Source organism: Brugia malayi (genome assembly GCF_000002995.4).
Source record: "Brugia malayi strain FR3 genome assembly, contig: Bm_v4_Chr4_scaffold_001, whole genome shotgun sequence".
Classification (NCBI taxonomy): domain Eukaryota; kingdom Metazoa; phylum Nematoda; class Chromadorea; order Rhabditida; family Onchocercidae; genus Brugia; species Brugia malayi.
In genome coordinates this window covers 12,740,085-12,761,879 of record NW_025062478.1, presented here as the reverse complement: position 1 = coordinate 12,761,879, position 21,795 = coordinate 12,740,085, and the positions used below count along the sequence as shown (strand labels likewise).

The 21,795-nt window shown below is 28.1% G+C and overlaps 1 protein-coding gene across 5 annotated transcripts; it reads right to left on the bottom strand.

Moving 5' to 3' along the window:
* Positions 1–1,734: 1,734 nt before the first annotated feature.
* Bma-fos-1 lies at positions 1,735–11,591 on the bottom strand (the record flags this gene model as incomplete). Of its 5 annotated transcripts, none has more annotated exons than XM_043082568.1 (8): positions 1,735–1,880; positions 2,344–2,530; positions 2,726–3,058; positions 3,168–3,233; positions 3,696–3,815; positions 3,904–4,034; positions 6,819–6,903; positions 11,544–11,591. In XM_043082568.1, the coding sequence occupies 8 exons, from the start codon at positions 11,589–11,591 to the stop codon at positions 1,735–1,737; spliced, it is 1,116 nt and encodes a 371-aa protein (XP_042938502.1). The 5 variants fall into 5 exon arrangements, with proteins under 5 accessions (XP_042938502.1, XP_042938501.1, XP_001896974.2 ...); XM_043082567.1 differs by having other exon boundaries at positions 1,735–1,874; XM_001896939.2 differs by lacking the exons at positions 6,819–6,903; positions 11,544–11,591 and having other exon boundaries at positions 3,904–4,014.
* Between the last annotated feature and the right edge of the window lie 10,204 nt (positions 11,592–21,795).

The window sequence follows — 21,795 nt, the reverse complement described above, 5'->3', positions numbered from 1 at the left end:
AAAGAAAATTAAATAGATTACCAATTTTTAGTATTAAATGTAGAGATATCAATCATTTTATAGTGCGTATTGGGTAAAAGATCATTTGAAATTAATTTGAATTTCGATTAACCAACTCTTAATCTCTTGAAACTAACTCTTAATAATTTCAAGGTTAAAGATCTTAATCTCTTGAAAAAAAATAATTTCAAGAAAAAAGATCAACTTGCTTATGAAGTGAACAAACTGTTGAAAATTTAAACCGAAAAAATCGAATATCAACCATCTTGCACTTCCTTTTTTAACGGTTCACTTAAAAAACGAGAAAGAAAAAGAAATCACTTACGAAGCTGTATGTGAAAATAAAATTAAAAAACCTGAAGTTGCACTTCAGATTTGGGATTGAAAGCAAAAAAAAAAAGTAGATTTCATAAAGAAAAAACTATTGTATTACAATTACGGACCAAAACTTATTCAAATAAGATATGAAAAGGAAATGAATTGTAAGCATTGAATACAGCAGATCTTGTGCTGCTCTTAAAATCACATCATTTGAACACAACAAAATCACAATTTGTAAAAACAATATTTAAAATATCAAAAGATCAATAAACTATGTTTAATTTGCGACAGACAGGAAAAATATGAATGCTGTGTACTCAAAAGTTTTATTTTTGTTGAAGCATTAATGAAGTATGGAAAAATTGAGTTAAGATAATAATATCTTGATCTATTGTTATTATTATTATTATTATATAAAATCTTGATCTTATTTATATTTCTCTTCCCTAGGATAATCTCTCATTTAGAATAAATGAAAAAAAGGAGGAAAAAACAAAAACAAATTTGCAAAGAATCAAAATGGAAAAAAAAAAAGATGCATTATCTTTATCAATAAAAAAAAAATAAAAGAGAAATGAAATAAGAGAATAAAACTAGAATATAGCATTATATTCCATACGACCTGCATTGACCACTAAAAACGGTTATTTTGCATTTTATAGGAAAAAAAATTCATTTTTTTTCTTTAAATAGTTGCGTCCCTGCATCAGAAAATTTATTTCAAAGTGAAAAAAAGAAAAAATATAAAATACCTGTCCGATTCACCAGCGGTGGCGAAAAATTTTAAATGATATAAATACAAGCCATTTGAAAATTATCACCATTAATGTTATATCACTACCTGCAACCCTTTCACATCTCATTTCAGTCAATTATATCAACTGTCCCATATATCATTCCATGCAAAATACAATTCAAAAAAAAAAAAAAAATCTTATAGAAGATTCCAAAATATGGCCATAAATTTAAATAATGAAGTATTATGGATAACCTCAAAAAAGAAATGATGATATGCTTGCAAAAAGCTAAGATAAAAAAAATTACCACGATAGCAAAAGGACTAAGATTAAACCGCACAACTTGCTTTTACGGATCCAATAAAACATATCATTAGTTATGTCATCACTCTACATAAACAATAAGGCTCCCAAGTTTCTTTGTTAAATAAGGCTGGATAACGATTCTTTAAAAGAAGTAGAAGTGGAAATATCTGTAATACCTTCTGAACACTACCAATTTTTTCGTCTGAAATTACCTATGCATATACGTTATAGCAGCCTTATTTGCCAAGTTACGAGCTTTTCAAGCTCTAATGCAAAAATAATAATATACAAAAGATATAGGTCAGTTTAAGACCTTCTTTTATTTTACTTTCCTGTAGCATCCATCCAACATTTCAACAACAATCGAATTTCACAACGTTTCAAAACTGCGTCCTTCACTGAGTGGAGCAGTCATACTTGGAAGTTGGAATGCTGTTGCCTGTGGTGGATGACAAGGTGTCAATCCGGTTGGACCATCCAATAAATTGACACCACCAAAATCAGATGTGGCTAAAACTGAAAGTTATGATTAGATAATAGCTATCCAGGTATTAAAGAAAAAGAGAATGAGATACTATTTCTGCTGAAAATAATTTTCAACAATTGATCGAGGAATGCAACATGAACAATTTTTTATTTCAAGTTAAAAGAGCTAAATTATAAATTAGTAAATGATCAATAATGAAGTTTTATTTTTTCATAAATATTAAACAAAAAAAAAAAAAATTCTTTTTTCATAAATACTACTAAAAGGGCTAAATTATAAATAAATAAATAAATGATCAATAATGAAGTTTTTTATTTTTTTCACACATATTATGACCAATAATGAATTTTTTTTTTTTTTTCATAAACCCACAGCAGTGGGATACTTACAATTTTGGGACTCATTCTCTAACCATACAATTATCCGGATTATTTTCAAAATAGATGAAATCAAATTTAGAAAAAAAATATTTCAAACAAAAATCATGACAACCTCCACCAATCAAATTTGATGGCGTCGTGATGGGTACACCGGAGCTACTCAACGAACTATAAGCTGTTGTTGTGGTTGCACCATCCGCAAATGTTAATGACGTTGGACGTTTAATCTCTTCGTCTGGTAAATCACGTCCGTTAACATCAAACAACGTTGGTTCTTGTTTTATTTGCATAGAAGAAGGCTAAAAATAATTTTTTTTTTTTTTTTTCCTTTCAAGTCTTCAAAAAAAAAAGGAAACCATAGAAGAAAAAGTAAAAATATTCATGTGCTATTAGCTTCAAAAAAATAACTTGAAAGCTCAATTCGAATTTCAAAATTAAATTTAAATTCGTGATTTCGAAACTAAAATCGAGCACATTAAAATTCACTACTTTACCTTTGTCATTGTTAGTATATTGTTATGGTTATCATTTCTGTTCAACGTTACAGTAGTTGTTAGCGGTGATACACCCGGTTGTGGTGGTGGTTGCCTAAGATCCGGTATCATTGCACTGGCTGGTCGCTTTCGATTACTAAGCACTGGCTGTGGCGATGGTGCTGATGATGTGTAAGGTACAATTTCAGTACTGGTTGGTACGGTTACTACTGGTGCCGGTGCACCACGTGGCATGTATTGCTGAGTACTGGACATATCGACATCCAATGTCTGACGAAGAGCTTCAGGCAAAACACAATGATGATCACGAATCACAGCGATAAGCTCATTTTTCTGAAAGTATTTTATGGAGAATTACGAATCGGATTGATATTACTAAAACAATATTTTCTTAACATCTGATACGATAGATAAATTAATTTTAATTCATATTAGAACTTACCAACAACTGCAGTTCAGCAATTTTTGCATCTTTCATTTTATTTTCTTCCTTCAGTTGGTTCACTTGCTAAAAATGAATATAAGAAAATTTTTAAATGAAAAAGATGCAAATTTTGTTATTAAAAATCACAAATAATATCCAACAGTTATTTAAATTCCATGGTGAAATAGAGAAGAGAAGGAAAAAAATAGAGAAAATGAGACCATAAATTACACTCTCATCAGAAACTTGTGCCGAGACGAAAGAATAAACATATCAATCTGCGCTCGCTTCACAGAAAAAAATTTCTCTTCTTATTGTTCTAAGAGAAAAAAACTAGCTAATCACCTATGTAATTAGTGACAATAATTAAACAGTATGACAGGACCTTCTAAGAAACTTCCAGATAAACTCAGCAAATTCTCCATATGAAAACTATAGATCTGAATTACCAGCAATACCTCTCATATTAGGAAAATCATCGGGACATTAAGTTACTGATTTTGCTCTGGTTCATAATTACTGATTCTAATAATTCATAAATCTTACATTCTGTAGCGAACCCATAAGATCAAGGCGTCTTTGTCGACATCTTGCTGCTGCTTCTTTATTTCGCAAACGTCTTTTATCACGTTTATCCCGCTCTTCCTCACTCAAAGTGACATGATCCTGGATTTTATTGGGTATGAAAACTCATTTTAAAATTGACCAGTTCTAGCAAAACAATAAAATCAGATAATAAGGAACTGTTACTAACATATTCTTCGTATTCCTTTGGTCGCCGACCACCACGTTTACCGGTCGCTGATGCTGGTCTTGCCATCGTATTTCCAACAAAACCAGCTCGCGTTTGATACGCTTGTGGCATGTTAAGCTGATAATGGGCGCCTATAAAATGACCTTTCTTTTCTTGATATCGAAACGTTGGCCAGAAGTCAAATGTTTGAAATGCAAGGTCATATATATGTTATATATTTGCGTAGGGATCATGGTCACCTGTGTGGATAACGTGGTTGTGGTAAATTAGTTTGATTCTCTGGAAGACTGATTAGCAAAAGTGTAGCTATACTGAAAGATACTGAGGGATAAGTACACCATCGGATAGGTTTAAGTCAAAGAGATAACTATCTCAAATAGTATACTTAATTTAAAAACCACAAACAATATCAAAGCTCTTGCGATTCGAAATCAACAAACAGTTTTAAACAGCACTCTTATAATACGAAATCTACAAACAATTTCGAAATTATCACTTTTATAAAAACATCACCTATCTCATTCAACACCACTTTTAAGATATCGCTATGTGACGTCAGAACACGAAAAACAACAAATTCTATAGAAAAAAAAAAAAAAAAAAAAAAACTGAACTCATTGATCAATTAATATAATAGCTTTAACTACCAGTCAATGTGCTTCCACTACCATCAAAATAGAGTCAATAAGAGCAACGACCCAAATATCACCTGAAACCACCTACAATCCAATCACCCTATATGACGACTATCACCGCTTATTCCAACCCATAGTTGCTTTTCCTTTCAACTTCGGAAAGGTTTTTTGGGAATCTTGAAATATTATATATATAAATCGTTTAAAAGAAAACCCATTCAAAGTAAACCTTTTTTTGCTATGTACATTTTCAGAATTTTCGTTCTTATTTTGCTTTTTCAAAAGTTCAAAAAAAAAAAAAAAGATCTTTAGGGTTTTTTTCTTTTCGGTGCACTGAATGGTAAGAAATTACTATCCAGATTACCGAAAAATCTGATGCGAGAAAATCATTTTTTATCATTTCTAATATTTCTATCATTCGCCAACTGAATGCAATATTCAGATGGATTTGGGTAAATTTTACAATTTCTACGATCATTGGGAACTCCGGATATGTACAACCCGAATAATGATCCTGATTTAAAGGATCTATAACGATAATACAACTACATTCTAATTGGGCTTAGAATGATTTCACCGTTTCTTAGTGACCTATTCCATATTAGTAACAAATTATACTAAAATTTGAACATTTCTATTTGAAACTCCTCAATTACAACTTCAATTTACATGGTGCAATTTTATGGTGTAGCATGAGTAAAATTCAGATACAATTCCAATGTAACAAATCCACCATACACATTTAAATGACACCACAAAGTATAAACATTATGTAAACATTATTACTAAAAAAAAAAAACATCAATTAGAACCAAATTTATGATCAACTCAAGTCATCGTCAGCGAAATTAAAGATAATTCTCCATTATAACAGCACTTGTAATGCAGAACAGATTGTTATCAATAATTTTGTCATTCCCAAAAATATTGGAAATAAAGATAACGAAGCGAGGGACAAGAAGGAAGCAAAAATAAGAAATGAATGAAAAAAAAAAAAGACTAACAAATAAAATGGTGAAAGGAACGGGCAATCTGTGAGTCGAAAGAAAAAGTTGAAAAATAAATATGTAAGAGGGCTTATGTAAATACAGGACATACATATACATATACATGCAAATGGAGATAGTAATGAAATCTATCTCAAACACAGAAAAGAAAGTGAAGAATGTCAAATTTTAATAAATGATGAAATTTGTAAAATAAATCTTCCCTCCTCATATATTTAAGTTGTTATTGCATCAAATTTGGTAAAAATCAATTTTAATAATATAACGCAATTTCAGTCTCATAAATAAGGAAGATAATTTTAAAAAATGAGAAAATTTACTCATAAATATTAAGAAAAAACTACAGTAAGAGAATTATCATCTTTTTTCTCTAAGATAAAAGTTGATGAGAGAAATTATCTCATTATTTTTAGTACTTTAATATACCAAATTCGAATATTAAATATTCTAAAATTATCACAAAAATTTCGATCAAGTACACCATGATGTTCAACAAATGTATCCCCCTCATTTTTGTACCGTTTGTTCTATAATTTTCTGCCCCTCTTTTAAGTTTGGTTAATGCATCAATAAATTTTTTTTAATGTATCAATAATATATACGTAGTTAAGAAAAATACTTTGTTCTGCTGATTTTACCGATACTAGATTAATATATAATAGTTAACACTTCCAGAAAATCATAATCTAATCTATCTAAAGATTTAAGCTTATGTGAATTTAGCATGCAATATCAATGCATCAATAATATATACGACTGTACAGGATAACAGATCTAATAGGAATTACACTTCTAGTATAAAAAATGACTATGTGAAATTGAAATATTGATTGATTGATAAATAATGCTAATGCTAACACTATCATACGACTATCATCATGTTTTAACAAGAAGACTGATGAAGTGAAAACAGTGGATATAGTTCACGTAAATGGAAAAAGCATTCCTGAAAAAGGAAACAATTTGAAGAGAAGAGAAATGAGTGCTCCTAACTTCGTTTTCATTCGTCCAATGTTTTTATCATTCTCTTTCATTTGCTAGGAAGGTATCTCATCGACACTCAAATACTGACTCAGAAGCTAAGCAAAAATCATTCTCGGATGCAAGAAAGGTAAAACTTTAAGAAAATGATAATTGATGTAACATGCAGAAATATCAAAGTTCAATACAATTAATCACTTCAGATATCCTCTCAAATGAATAGCCAAAAATTAGAAAATAACAATAAAGCCAAGAAATAAATTCATTAAAGACTTGAAAAATAAATTCTCACCGTTTGGCGTAATTGGATGCAAACGATTGGCAAATCCGTATAACGATTCGGCTGTAGGCGTTATATCAGTTCCTTGTGATGCTATCTGCAAAAATTATCATGATTATCGTGAATGGAAAAAGATAAATTTGGAAAACTTTTAGTTCCTTCCCAAACCAAAGTCATGTGTAGACAAAGGCATTTGTCATGAATGATGGCTGGGATTGTTACCGTATTCGCTCTTTTCTAAATATGAAACAATCTGGAAATGAAGTTTTGCAAAAAAGAGTTAAATTTCTAGCAATAAATTTGTTTCCAGACAAACAAAAAAATAAAATCTCTTCAGATTTAACAAACTTTAAAATGAGTAGCAGAAAAAAGAAATTAGCAAGGCATAGCTAACACTATCATTTTAACATATCTAAATTTTATTACCAGTATTATTATCATAATTAGTCACCAATGAAAAGTCAAGTTTCACATATTTTAAGGAAATTTTTTAGGAATAAGAAGTTACTTCTCTCACTTAACTTCGTTTCATTAAAAGAAAAAAAAAAAAAATTACTGGGACCGTTAAAAAACGATGTTTTAAATATAAAATGGCCAAATTAAAAAGTTATACGGTACCGCCTTACTTACGTACAGATTTGTATTGCATAATAATAGGACCAGCACCATCACTCTTTTTATCATGACACTAAATCATATTCCATACGATCTTTTCAAATCAGCAGATCGCAAATTGTAGTATACAAGTTTTAGTATTTTGAAATAGAACAAAAAAAAGACATTAACTTGAAGTATTTACTGGAATTTGATACATGCTTCAGTGAGTGTAATAAAGCCAAGGAATCAAAGGGAAAAGTGAAATGAAATAACTATAGGATTAAAAAAAAGTAAAAGGAGAAAGTGACACACTTCGGTAAACAATGGTTGACAACACATCTGTAATACATTGAATTCATTCAGTGTCGGTGATAAGCCATAATATGGTTGAAAGAAATTGGATGGATAGACGAAACTTGAACTTGAACAAGATGAATGTAGCATTGATGATGATGATGATCCAGCAGGTGAATGACCAGATAGATAGCCACCTGCTTGTGCAGTAATATAAGATGATGATGGAGTTGTTGTACCGTATAAAGCAGGATTAGATGAAGTTTCTTCGGTAGTTGGATGAGACTGTTGTGTTGGAACATGAGCTGATATTGATGACGATACTGATGATGATGATGACGACGATGATGATGATGACGATGATGATGACGATGATGATAATGATGATGATAATGATGATATATTTGGTGCGACAATAACACGTGTTTGACGAGAACAATCAAATACTACGGTAGCACTGGTACTATTAGCGATCGAAGTACTATCAGAAACTCCTACAGGAGGTAAGTTATCATCAAGAGTTGCAGGATAATTAGTATTATCAGAGCATGTTGATGCGGCAACAATACTATATGCATTATTGCCATTTTGATGTTGTTGTGATTGTTGCTGATTACTATTATTACTGTTATTGTTGTTGTTGCTGCTGATACTACTGTTACTGTTTTTGTTACAGTTTGCCACTGATTGACTCATTTGAAGAAACTGTTTCTTCTATTTCATTAAATTGATTAAGAGAAGAATATGCTTAGATTAATTGTTGCAAAAGAAGCAAAAATTTTATATTTATAATAATCGTATTCAATAATTTTCTAATAGGAACCAGAATTAAATTATGATAATAATTTAGGGGAAATAATAATGATAGCTGTAAATGTTGTACATTTTAGCAGACGAAGTTAAAACATGAAATACTTTTTAACCCAGAAGAATGATTATTAATAGCAATAGCACTAGCACTAGCAATAGCAATAGTAGCAATAGCATTAGCAATAGAAACCATCAACAGCAAACAACAACAACAACGACGACGATAGTAAATGACACAGTAGCAATATAACAAAACCGTATTCGTTCCACCTATGTATCAACAACAGTTACAAAAGTCTTCAAGAAGATGTAGCTATTAGCTTGCCATAACAGCAATTGCTAGAAGGAATCAAAAATGGCAACATTTTTGGCTTATTGTATTTTTTCAAGATGAATCAAATAGCAACATAACAAAACCTTCACCATAACCAATGCCAAACACCTCACTACCAGTCGTCGAATGAATAACCGAGGCTTGTAATCACCGAAGGGAGCTTCGTTTTTTTTTTTTTCCTGCATTTTTGTAGCATCCATAAAATGCTTCATGACTATCTGTTATCTTCGAGAGTTTTACCATTTCAAGCTAAGAATAACAACTTGAATATTATGCTATAGAATTCAAGAATTATTGTCCCAGTAAAAAATTTGAATCATCATATCATTTAGAATTATGCACAATAACTAATCCATAAGCTTTCGATAATTTTGAAAATCAAAAAATTTTTGAAAGCCTATTAGTAAGCCTTTTTGTCTGATAAAAAGAACTGCTGCAATGATAATACTATGATATGTACATTTAATACTTTTAGTAATAGTAGTATTTCTGAAACAAATGATCCAAAATTATGCCATTTAGTGCATACATTCTATGAACTTCACAAAACAATCGGTTGGGAAAGTCCATAGTACATGTTTGGACGATAAATGTTGTGATTTTTTCATTTCAAAAAAATAAAAAAAAGTGAGAGAGGGAATGAGAGAGAAATTGATGTTATCGCAATTATCCGGTAGCATAATAATCATTTTCACCTCATATGAAAATTTTATCAATTATGATGGCAGTAATCATAGCGCTGTCAATAAAAATCACAAAATCGCAACTAAAACGAAATCTACTCATAAATACTTTTTTTTAAAAATTTTTTGTTTTCAGTACTGTTTCTCAGCTATAATGTTTTTGATAAGCTAACATTCCATCAGCTATAACTTTTATTAAATATATTCTAATCTATTGATTTTGTATTCCAACATTTTCACTCTAAATTTGCAAAGAGTGCTGGCATCACTGATTGACGACAATATATTGAAGTGAATGAACAAACAAAGTAGGTATAATCACTCATTTATTTTCCAATCTGGGATTTCACTTACGAATTAAATCTTTTCTAGTTTCATCGTCTTGCTTATTTCTTTCTTCCTTATTATATTTTGTTATTTCCATTTTCAATTTTATTGTTTAATTATTTGCCTGCATTACTTTTAATACTTATTTTACTTTCTATCCATAGCAATGCTTCTCGCAATGTTATTTAAATATGCAGACAAACAAACATGATCACCTTTATCTCTTGAAGAAACTATCCTATAACATTTTGCAATCCTACCAAAACCATACATTTCTTTTATGGAACATAAAGCACCGTCTATTTTTAAACACATTAAACTATAAATTGACTTTTTTTTTTATAAAATTTCTTTTTTACTTCTTCCTTCTGTCTAATTAGACAATTATACCTGCTGATAACTATCTACCGGTGTAAGAAGCATAATTAATCAGCTAATGAGCTTTACCTTTCAGATCTCCTTTTACAGTATCGAGTCAAAAAAAAAAAAAAAGGAAAAAACATTTTTATTCATATTACTACTACTACTACCATTCTTTTTTACACCTTATGTGATAATACATTATTCATACTTCCAGATTAATATATGTATAAGTTCTGATGACTATTGATTATTACTACAAAACATAAACATATATGGATGAGAATGAACGAAAAAAGAAGAGCTTTTTCGTTTTGGCTTTACGAAAATAGAAATAAAGAGAGAGAGAGAAAAAAAAAAACACATTACACAAAAATGAGATGAGAAATTTGACGAATAAATTTAGCGCTAATAAAAAAGCATAGCTTTCTGAATAAAAGAGAAAAAATTGTTTTTGAATTCGAAAGATAACAAACTTTCGTTATGAACTCTCGAAAATTCTTCTTTAAATTATAATTTATACTAACTTTCAAATTCAATTTACGATTAAAAATACATACTAGATATTAAATACAGCCACAGTTCTAGATTATATGCAAATACTTAATGTTCAAAGTTGATACTAAATATTAACTGAAGCTATAATTAAGTTCACAATTACCAATACAATAAAGCTATAATTCCAGCACATTAACTTTAGCGCCATTATGATAAGCTAATCCAAAGCAAAAACATAGAGGAAGAAAAGCATTAAGTATTTTCTTTCTCTTTCTAAGAGTACCGATAGCAGAGAATTTGCAAATGATAAAATGGACCAGTTGTAAAGCATGACATATGTGACATCTTGCTATCAACACTAGCAAAAACATAATCTACCTCAATGTTAAAAATCGCTAACCTAAGATCAACAGAAGTTAGTTATAAATTAATTTCAAATGTTTCGTATAGCTTACGATAATTATCTTAGATGCAGTTGCAGCAGCTTTTTCACCTCTAATATGATCTGCTCATGTATTCTAGCTATTTTGTTAGGTTTTTTTGGTTTTTAGTATTATTGGAAAAGTTATGGCTGATGTATTTCTCATTATTCCGATAAATTTCAATTCCACTGAATACTGAAAAGTAATAAACGCAAATTCGACAATAGCACAAAATCGATAATATCAAACCTAGGAATTAAGTCCAATATGAAAAAAAAAAAAAAAAAAAAAACGAAAAAAAAAATCCGGTTTATTTATCCTTTTTGAATCATACGCGAGTAGATAAATAAAAAGATCACAATTTAACACTATTGGAGAAATTTTATTAAAATAAAACAACAATGCAAACTACCTCATACATAGACGGTAATCCTGGTGACGATACTGGACGTATAACCATAACTTAGTGCCACCGTAATAAACCGACAAAACTTTCTTCCACAGCTGGATTTTTAAGAAAGCACTCCAAAGACCTGTCGAAAGTTAAACAGCAAAAATGTTTTAAGTCAAACGAAAGAGGAAAAAAAGAAGAGAACGAACAAAACATTTACGTCATAGGTGGAAACGACATTTCGCGAAAAAAAAAAAAAGAAAAAAAAGGATATTCAATCTTATTTTAAGATTAAAAAAAATTTGAAAAAACATATATAACATGTAGAGAATTGCTGCAGTAATTCTTTCTACATTCTTAGGATATATAATACTTAAAAGCGAATTATTGATCCATTGCTAGATATAGAATCAAAGAATATTTGGATAAATATTTTAACCAGTGCAAGTTGCAGCAGCTTCTTGTAACACAAATAAAATGCTAGCAAAAAAGCAATTTATTTAGTCATTTTCTCTCTTTTTTTTTTTTTTTTTTTAATTCTAACTCTGCAAACTGCAATAACCTCGTAATCAAATCAATAAGAATAGCTTCTATTTCCTAATCTTTTACTTAGCAAAAAACCTTTTAATATTATGGATTTAATAAATTCGTTTCATTTAAACGTATTCTTTAAAGAAATACATCTTTTCTTCACGGTTACTTTTTCAATCTAAAATTTTCACCTAATACACCTTATCACTTCATCTTTATCACTAATGTAAACCAAAACAACAAGATATCTAGCAGCCATAATCTATCTTATCTTTTTCCTTTATTTCTAACCAACATTAATTTCATATAGAAACTTTAAAATTTTCCTTTTTCCTATACCACAAATAATTGCGAAACTCTTAGTGATAGACTTCTTTGCTTGTTTCTACATGCAAAATAAAACAAAACAAAAAACAAAAAGGAATTATGATACAAACCCACTAAATGAATGTTGATAAAAAAAATTGAGATATTGCACTAATTTTAACTTCTCAAATTTCATAAATCTAAAATTATTAAAAACGAATAAGTGATTTTTTTCAGTCCTGAATTAATTTCTAATCAAACGCTTTCTTTTAAATCATACAAGTCTAACATCCAAAATTTTAAAAGCCATTTCGAATATTTGTAATTTGAATGAATCAACTACACATTTGTAACAATGAATTAGATCAAAGATAAGGAAAAAAAGATCAAGGATACTTCCCAAGGATTTATACATCTCTCTCTCTCTCTCTCTCTCTCTCTCTCCGCATCCGTCCTCCGTTCATTAGTTCACCGTGTCTGTTAGAATCATCATCGTTACATTTGTTACGATTATTGCTATCAATATCCAATATCAAAATGCTTTTTCTTTTTTTCTCCCTCCAAACTAAAAATTTTCTCTTCCCTCCTCCTATTGCTTATTTTTTGGCAAATTTACCAGATTGAAACCATCCCTTTTTTTTTTTTTTTTCACTTTCTCCTCTCTCTTCATCTCAAAAACGAACACATCTTTTTTATGTACCGAAAAGCTTTTCCTTCTAACTGAAAAAAAAAAAACACTTTCGAAGAATCAAAACCGAGGAAGTGAGAGAAATAAAAGAGGAAAAGTATTAAATATTTACATTATCAAAAAAAAAAAAACAAAACAAACTACGATATAAAACATCTCCTTCATTAAGCATACAACCCACAAGTATTACCATCTTATGCATATACCTCAAATTCAAATAACTTTTAATAATAATAAAAATATATTTTCCATTGTAGTTATCTTTTTTTTTTCCCCCATTTTATTTGTTTATAAAAAAAAAAAAAAAAATCAAAGTAAAAAGATTGAGAAAAAAGAAGTTGGAAAAGGTTAGTAAATGCATTTATCACTAAAGTACAAACAAAAGTAATGTGTCATATAAGATACATTCTGCATTTCTCACATTCTTTTGTTACTACTTATTTTTCATCTCATGAAAACTTATAAAATAAACACTTATACTGGAAATTAATGCTGAAGAGGTGGTTATATCATACAGTTCTCAAAACTATACATATTTTGATATACTACTTGAATCTATGCATAAATAGTCTTACTTTATTTTTATTGCTTCAGGTAAGCTTATTTCAGAAAAAGAAAATTCTTCAAATTAGATAAAAATTACATGTAGTGTAGTATTTTTTCACTAAATACTTTATTATAATATAAACGGAAAAGTGAAATATTACTCCTAAAAATATTGATTGATAGAAGCAATATATGATGGAGATGTACCGGAAAATTACAATTTAATGCATCATTTCATTTAAAAGCAAAAAAAACAAAAACAAGATTAACTATAAACTGAATTTCTCAATTAAAAAAGATATAACGAAGTACAAGAAAAAAAAATGATGAATTCAAGTATCATCAAGCATTTCATATAAAACTTTGTTGTTGAATTTATACACTAACAAAATGTTCTATATCTCATTTCTAACATAATAGCAGAAATGAAAAATTTTCATTTTCAAATAATACATCACTTAATACATCATTTAGTTTTGCTAAAAACATAAAAAAATAAAATGATCATTTTATTCCAGTTCAGAAACGATATTAATTATCCATACATATATATATATATATATGTACTTATAATACCCATATAGCTTATTTTTTTTCTCCTTCTCTTTCCATTTTAATCTAGCAATTAAATATAAAATAGTTTTATCGCTGTTAAAAAAGAAAGAAAAAAAAAAACGAATTTCCAGTATAATATATTTTAAATCCTTAAAATTAGAAAAATATTGTTTGTCTTTTTTTTTTTTTTTTTTTTTTGCAAAATAGTTCTTCTAATTTTTAGCAAATTAATTTTATAACATATTGAAATAACTCAGATATAAAGTATACATTAGACATATTTAAATAATTTCTAATAGTTTAATATAATATACTTATGTATAAACATACTTATACACACATGCATGCATATACATACACATATACCTATATATATAAGTATACAAACATTCCACACATACACAAGCACCATAACTTTTCGCATACCATAGACTATCTATACATCACCATGAAGTGATTAAAATGGAAATCACAGTTTCATTTTACTTTTACAATTTTTCCCTTTCCATTTTTTTTTTTTTTTTTATTTTTATGGATTGAACGTAGCAATGTTTGTTTGTGAACATTTACTGAAACGAACAACACAATGAATTAAAATGTTAAACAGACGAATAAAAAAAAAAAAAGGGAAATACTGTAAAACTTTATATTACTTTTTTAGGGCATCAGTACTGCATGAATCTGGACAAATAAAATGTTTGAACACAAATAAACAACACATATATTCTCTCAACAGGTAAAAATAACAATTATTGATTAACTATTTATTTTTTTTTTTTAATTTCTATTTTCATCAATTTTCTTCTTCATCCATTTCCATTTATAACAAATAATTTAAAAAAAAAAAAAAAAAAAATGAAATTATTTCATTTATAGCATAAATTTTTCATTAATCTCTTTTCAAAAGATATTTTTTATTATTACAGATAGATTCAGTAAATTATTTATTGCCTACATAATAACTCCTCCTTGCTAAATTTCAAACTGGAAACATTTGCTAATCTCTAGTCATTTCAATTTGACTGAAATTCAACAAATCCTTTTACATATCAGTTTTGGCATAGCAAAATCTTGAAAATTATAACTCCAAGATAAATAGCCTACTAAAAAAGTGCAATAAATAAAATACATAGACTGATAAAAGGATGAAAGAATAAACAAATACACACATATCTCAGTTTTCTTGCATAATGACAAAATCTAATAGATCATAACTATGCACAGTTATAGTGTAACTATTAAAACTATTAAAAACTATTAAAAACTATTAAAATGAAAATTCTTTAATATGGGTCATGCTATCTGCAGTAGTATAATCAATTGATTCAAAAAATATATCAAGAAATAAAGCAAATATAAGTTACAAATAATATTTGTACTTACTTCTCCTAAGAACAATTCGATACTAGAATTTATGTCCATAAACTTGATTTATCGTAATTTGCATCTAAGTATCAATTAATATTTGAAACTTCTTGTTATAATTATTATTTCAAATTCGTGGTTAATAATTAAGACCTATTTGTACATAAATATTGCATAATATTTGAGAAAAAAAATACTCTCAACTATAATTCGCACTTACAGAATCATGAGTATTTGATATTATGCATTCTTAATCAATGTTCATTCAACTAATTACCAATTTTAATATTTAATATGCATTTATGATTCGATAAAAATATATGTATAAAATTGTGGTATGAAACAAATAAGAATATATTAAATATTACTAAATTTGTACAGTATAATCTATATTTAGATGAGATTACATTCCAATCAATTAAAACTCATTTAAGTAATTAGTTTGTAATCATCTATACTAATGGAAAATTGAAAAAAAAAAAAAAAAAAGAAATTCGTTATCGAATCGTTGAAGATTTCTTACTATAAAATAGACCCAAAGAGAAAGGGTTTATTTATAGAGGAGTAAAAAAAAAAAAGATTAGAAAAGGAGAAAGAGGAGGACAAGGAGGAGGAGGATGAGGAGGAGGAAGAAAAAAGGAAGATGAAAAGAAGTATCGTTTCCTGGCGCCCGACAATCACTTTAACGGTTCAACTTAACAAATAACTCCAAAGAAGAAGCCGAGAAAAGTGCAGCAATCATGAAAATGTACCCCCTTTTTTGCCTCATTTCACAAAGTACTGTATACTTTGTGAGAGATATATTATACTTGTGTAAACATAAAATTCAACGATTTGTTGACAAAACGAAACCTTTTCCATCCTTTTTCCATTTCACTCTCTTTCTCCCTTTCTTCCAGAATATTGCTTCATTATTTCTTGGCTTACATTAATCCAACCATCCTTCTTCACACCTTTCGGGAATGATATTGTTTGTAAAGCAAAATTTGCAAATATTTTAAATATTTTAAATAGCTGTCGCTTTTTCAGATGAACAAAAGCGGAGTAATTCAAATAACATCAAATACATCAAAATATATTAGAATGATGCCAAAATTTAGATATTTCTTTTTCAGTTAAAAATTATAATAGTAATGCCTTATGTAATAAATATAGTATATTGAAAGATAATAATGGAGATGTTCGATTCTTCCTGCTACTATCTATTGCAACAACATAAATTTTATAATTTTTTAGAAAACAATAATTGTAAACAATAACTGAATAAACAAACATAAAGGAATAAATCATCAAACAACTACAACGAATACTAAATTTCTATGAGGAGAATGAAGTAATTGACGAATGAATATCTATCTTAGCTTTGGATGGCACATGTTCTGGAAAATTTTAAAACACACATACTCAATGCTCAATATATCTTTACAGGAGCACTTTTTTTTTAATCGTTAATTTAAATATTTATGCACAAACTAAACTAAAACTAATTTCTTGATTTCCCAATTTCACAAATAGTTTATTGCCATTTAACTCATGTAAATTTCAGAAAAAGAAACGCCAAAATGTATCAAGAATAAGGAAGAGAGAGAGAGAAAGAAAAAGAAAATAAGGATTTTGTTAGGATAAAAAGATGAAGAGGAAAGAAAGACCGTATCATTACTATCATGCTCTTCTTCAAATCATTATAAAATGTTAAGAAAAAAAAAAATGAACCCATTATTTTTTTTCTGAAGTTTAAATCTAATCATTATTATGAAGTTTAATCATACCTTGAGGAGAAAAAGTGTAGGGAGAGAGAGCGAGAGTAAGAAAGGAAGGGAGACACAGAGAGGAGAAAAAACTGATCACTTTTTTCAATCGAAAAATAATTTTAAAAAGCTGCAATGTTGTTATTGGATGGATGGATGGATGGATGGATGGATGGAGGTAAAAAGTACAATTTAAAGCGTTTATTTTTCATTTCAACAACTTTCTCTTTCTTCTTATCTCTTTCCGTCTTTTGTTTAAACATCAAATAGCTATATTTATCGTGTACTTTATCAAAATGGGAAAAGTGTGAAAAAGATGTAAATAGATAAAAATCTGATTCCAAAATTTTTTCAATTTTAAACACTATTACCTGATAATGTATATTGTAGTCTGATAGATTATCTCTTCATATGATGGAATGAAAATGAAACATTGATTATGTAAACCTTTTTTTTTTTATAGAGATACAATATCGATTAACACAATTTCATCGGAATGAAATTATTTTGAAGCAGCAATGGAATTTTATCAGCGAAAAACAAGAAGAGGAAATGGAATGTAAATAAAATAAAAAAAAAAGTGCGAATAACAAAAAAAAAAAAAAAAAAAAATTCTATTCTAGGATTTAAATTTGGTTATACACTTTTGTTATATTATTTTTAATTGAATTTATCAAGCTTATAGATTGTGTAAATATGGTATAATGTAAGAATTCCTTCACAGATCTTCCAACATCAACTATCATCATACACAAATGATATTAACATTATACATTTGCTACATTCCTCCCTCAATTTGTTGTTATATGAATTCACAATTATGCATATTTATAAATAATTGGAAATGTAAAAGTATTATCTGAAAATAGAAATGAACATTTAACATTAGCAATATTGCATTACTTTTTTTTCCTTAAAATTTCTCTTTATACAGAAAGTAATTACGTTGAATACACAAATATCTATGTGTTACACCACCAAAGATACATGTCTTGTTTTGAATTTTTCAAAAATTCACAGTCTATATTTTATCAATTTTCTGATTTTAGTTATCGTAAATATTTTAAATCTTCGAGAAAGTTTAATGTAAGTGAAAGATGAAATAGAGAATATTACAGAATAAAAGGAATGAAAATATTCCAATACAACTAAAAGCATATAAATGATAGGTTTGCTTTATAGTCTGGATTGATCATATTAGCATAAAAGCATTGCAAAAATGAATGCTGATACTAAAGGTTCTGTATCGTTTTTCTCTCTCTCTAACTTCCGGTACGGTTTTAAACAAATACTTTCCGCCTTTTTTATTCTTTTTTCTTTGCTATCACCTTTTCATATCTGTGAAGAGAAACATATGACAATCGGTACTGTAATTAGGAAAATCTCTTTATCATGGAAAATCTGCATTTATTACGATAATCAAAAGTGACATTTTTATCTCTCTCTCTCTCTCTCTAAAAGTCATTTCAAGTTTATTATTCTTTAAACAAAACTAAGTGAATATAAAAGAGCCTAATTTCAGTGGTGATGATGATACTCCTTCTTATCCTTTTAAAAACAATAACTTTTCTTGAGTTCTCTCCACAAATTGGATTTTCCAGCAGTTCATAGATGAATTTTTCTTTCCTTAATTCTCATTGTGTGGAAATCCCGACTAAGAGTCAAGCATAGCATATGAAAGCATATAAATGATATAGTCTGGATTGAACTAAGTGAATATAAAGGAGATTTTACAAAAATTTAATCATATTCTTGTCTTGACAAACATATTAAACTGATAGTTAGATATTATTTTCTAAGATTGTAATTCGTTAGTTTTCAATCTCATATATTTCTCAGATAATCTCCTTGCTTAGTTTCTTATCTATTCAATAAAGGGATAGGAAAAAGAGAACTTGATATTTTTAGTGATGTTGGATTGTGTGGAATGCTGATAACCATGGATAGATGATAAGATTGTAAAAGAGAAAAACTTATACATTTAAGATTCAAAAGAAACTTCAACACCAGAAAAGGTTACGAAAGAAAAAAAAACTATCAATGCCGAAAATCCTAGCGTAAACTACATGCAGAGACATACATGGGCAATTTAACAATTTAACTTTGTTGATGAACAATTTAACTTTGCAGAGGGAACAGAACAGATTTAGCATATAATAATTTGAACATTACAGTATTATTATGACTTCTTTTTCATCCTACTCAGAAATGAAAAGAAGATGACGAGAATATATAGGTATTCCAAAAACTACTTACCTATCCTATCCATCAGAAACAAGATTTTTTCTCTCCTTTTAGTTATGCATTGAAATTTATGGGGGAAAATCAATACAAATATTTGGAGAAATTTTACATCTAAAGAAAAAATATGAAAATATTAATTGTCATTTTTATATTTGAATGCAATACCACACATATCTCGTTATTATAATAGTGAATTATTTAATGCATGCAGCAAATTATTACTTTCATTTGCACCTTTGCGATTTCAATTTAAAAATCACAACTAATTTAGACACCTCGACTCCTAAAGTAAGCAACGTTTTTCTACACCTCCTTCCATAATAGCACCGATTAATTAAATTAAAGTAAATAGCTAAAAACTGGTTTGGTCAGCAGTTAATCAGTCTAAATACCTATATAAATAAGATGCATTTCCACTACGGAATTTATGACAGAAAGCCTAAGATATTCAAATATGTTTGCTTTATTTTCGTATTTTATTATTCAACGTATAATTTATCTTTTATCTTGTTTCGCATGATTCGAATGTAAACATATTAGAAATTCCTGATATTCACCGAAATGAGTACCAACTAAGGTATAATGTCAAGTCTTGCAATAAATAAAGATAAAGTGGAGAATGCAAAATACCATAATGAATGCTTTTCAGTTTTTCGGGTCATCTTTAATTTCTGTAACTACTGACAAATTTGATTTTCAATACTGTTTCATTTTCATACCTTCCCATTCATTCTTTCCCACAGTTAATTTAATTTTTCGAAAATTCACCTGATTTTGTTGTTGAACGAAAAATAATTGTCAACCAGAATATCTTCTTCGCAATCTTGAAATCCTGAAATAAACAAAGAGAAAAAAAAGCAATGCAAATTGGTATTGTGATGTAAACAAGACACCTATGATTTCCATTACATATTAGGTTACTAAATCATTTGAATATTAGATCTCTAAATTAATCAGATAAACATATTATAAATAAGAATTAAAACGTATATCATTTATAAATGATTATTTACTGGATAAGCCAAATCTTCTGTTACAATGTAGCATCATCCGAACTTATACACAAATATGTATTTAAGTGTGCTAAATATTAATTTAATTTTAGATCTTTTAACATTTATTTTAATCTTACTTCTCTCCTAACCAACTTTTTTCTTCAAATTATCAGTGAGAAATATATATATATATATATATATATATATAAAGTTGTCGTTGAACCATATGATTTAATAGTAGTGAAAAAATGAGGCAATTATAAATTATCAGTACAACACTCTAGCCATATAAACATCTTCGAATTATATCATGTTATCCGAACAACAATCAAATTTGTTACATCTACTTTTTTCTTTAAAGAAAATAAATATTAAGAATTTAAGAACATACATTACCAATACTAATTCAATTCTGTCAATTCCATCACTCATTCTCAATTATTTGATTGAAGTAGTTTTGAACAAACTATTCTCGCATTAATCAGTAAAGAAACAAAAATGACGAAAACGAAAACGAAAAAAAAAAAAAAGAAAATTAATAAAACAAAAAAAGAAATTAAAAATTCTTTTTAAAATGTCACACAATCATACTATCCAATTGATCACAACAATATTTCCCTGTCATTCATCCATCTCTAGCTATTCACTTTTATCAAATTTACATTTATGGGTATCTTTTTTTTTTTTTTTTCAATGATATAATAGCAGAATTGTAGATTAGTCTTTTGTGCTGTATAATTTTTTTTTTGACTGCAAAAAGGAATGAGAAAAAATGAGTGAGAAAAGAAATGATGCGAACAAAGGGAAATAAAAAAAGTATACACAATAAATATGAAAATAGGGGAGAGAGAGAGAGGGAGAGAAATGTAAGAAAGAAAAAGACAAGAATAATATGTATAGCTTACAATGGAAGCATTTTACTTTGCATATTCAATAATGAATAATGCACTTTGCTCTCTCTCTCTCTCTCTCTCTCTTCCCCTCTCTCCCTCTTTCTCTCTCTTCTTCTCTCTCCCTCTTTCCCATATGAGAGGACAACATTCTTCCTTTTAAACAATTCACTGCTAAACATTTTGTAAAGAGCTAAAAGAAAAAAAAAATGGAGAAATTAGCATACGTACATCATGTGTGCAATTTTATTTTATTTTATTTTCATTCTTTTCCACTTCATATCTCTCTCATACTACCATAGCTTTTCTTTATTTTTCCTTTTTTTTTTTTTAGGAATTATAAGAAAATTAAAAAAGAAAAAAAAAAAACATTAAACAGAATTAGGAATTAAGATATCTAATAAA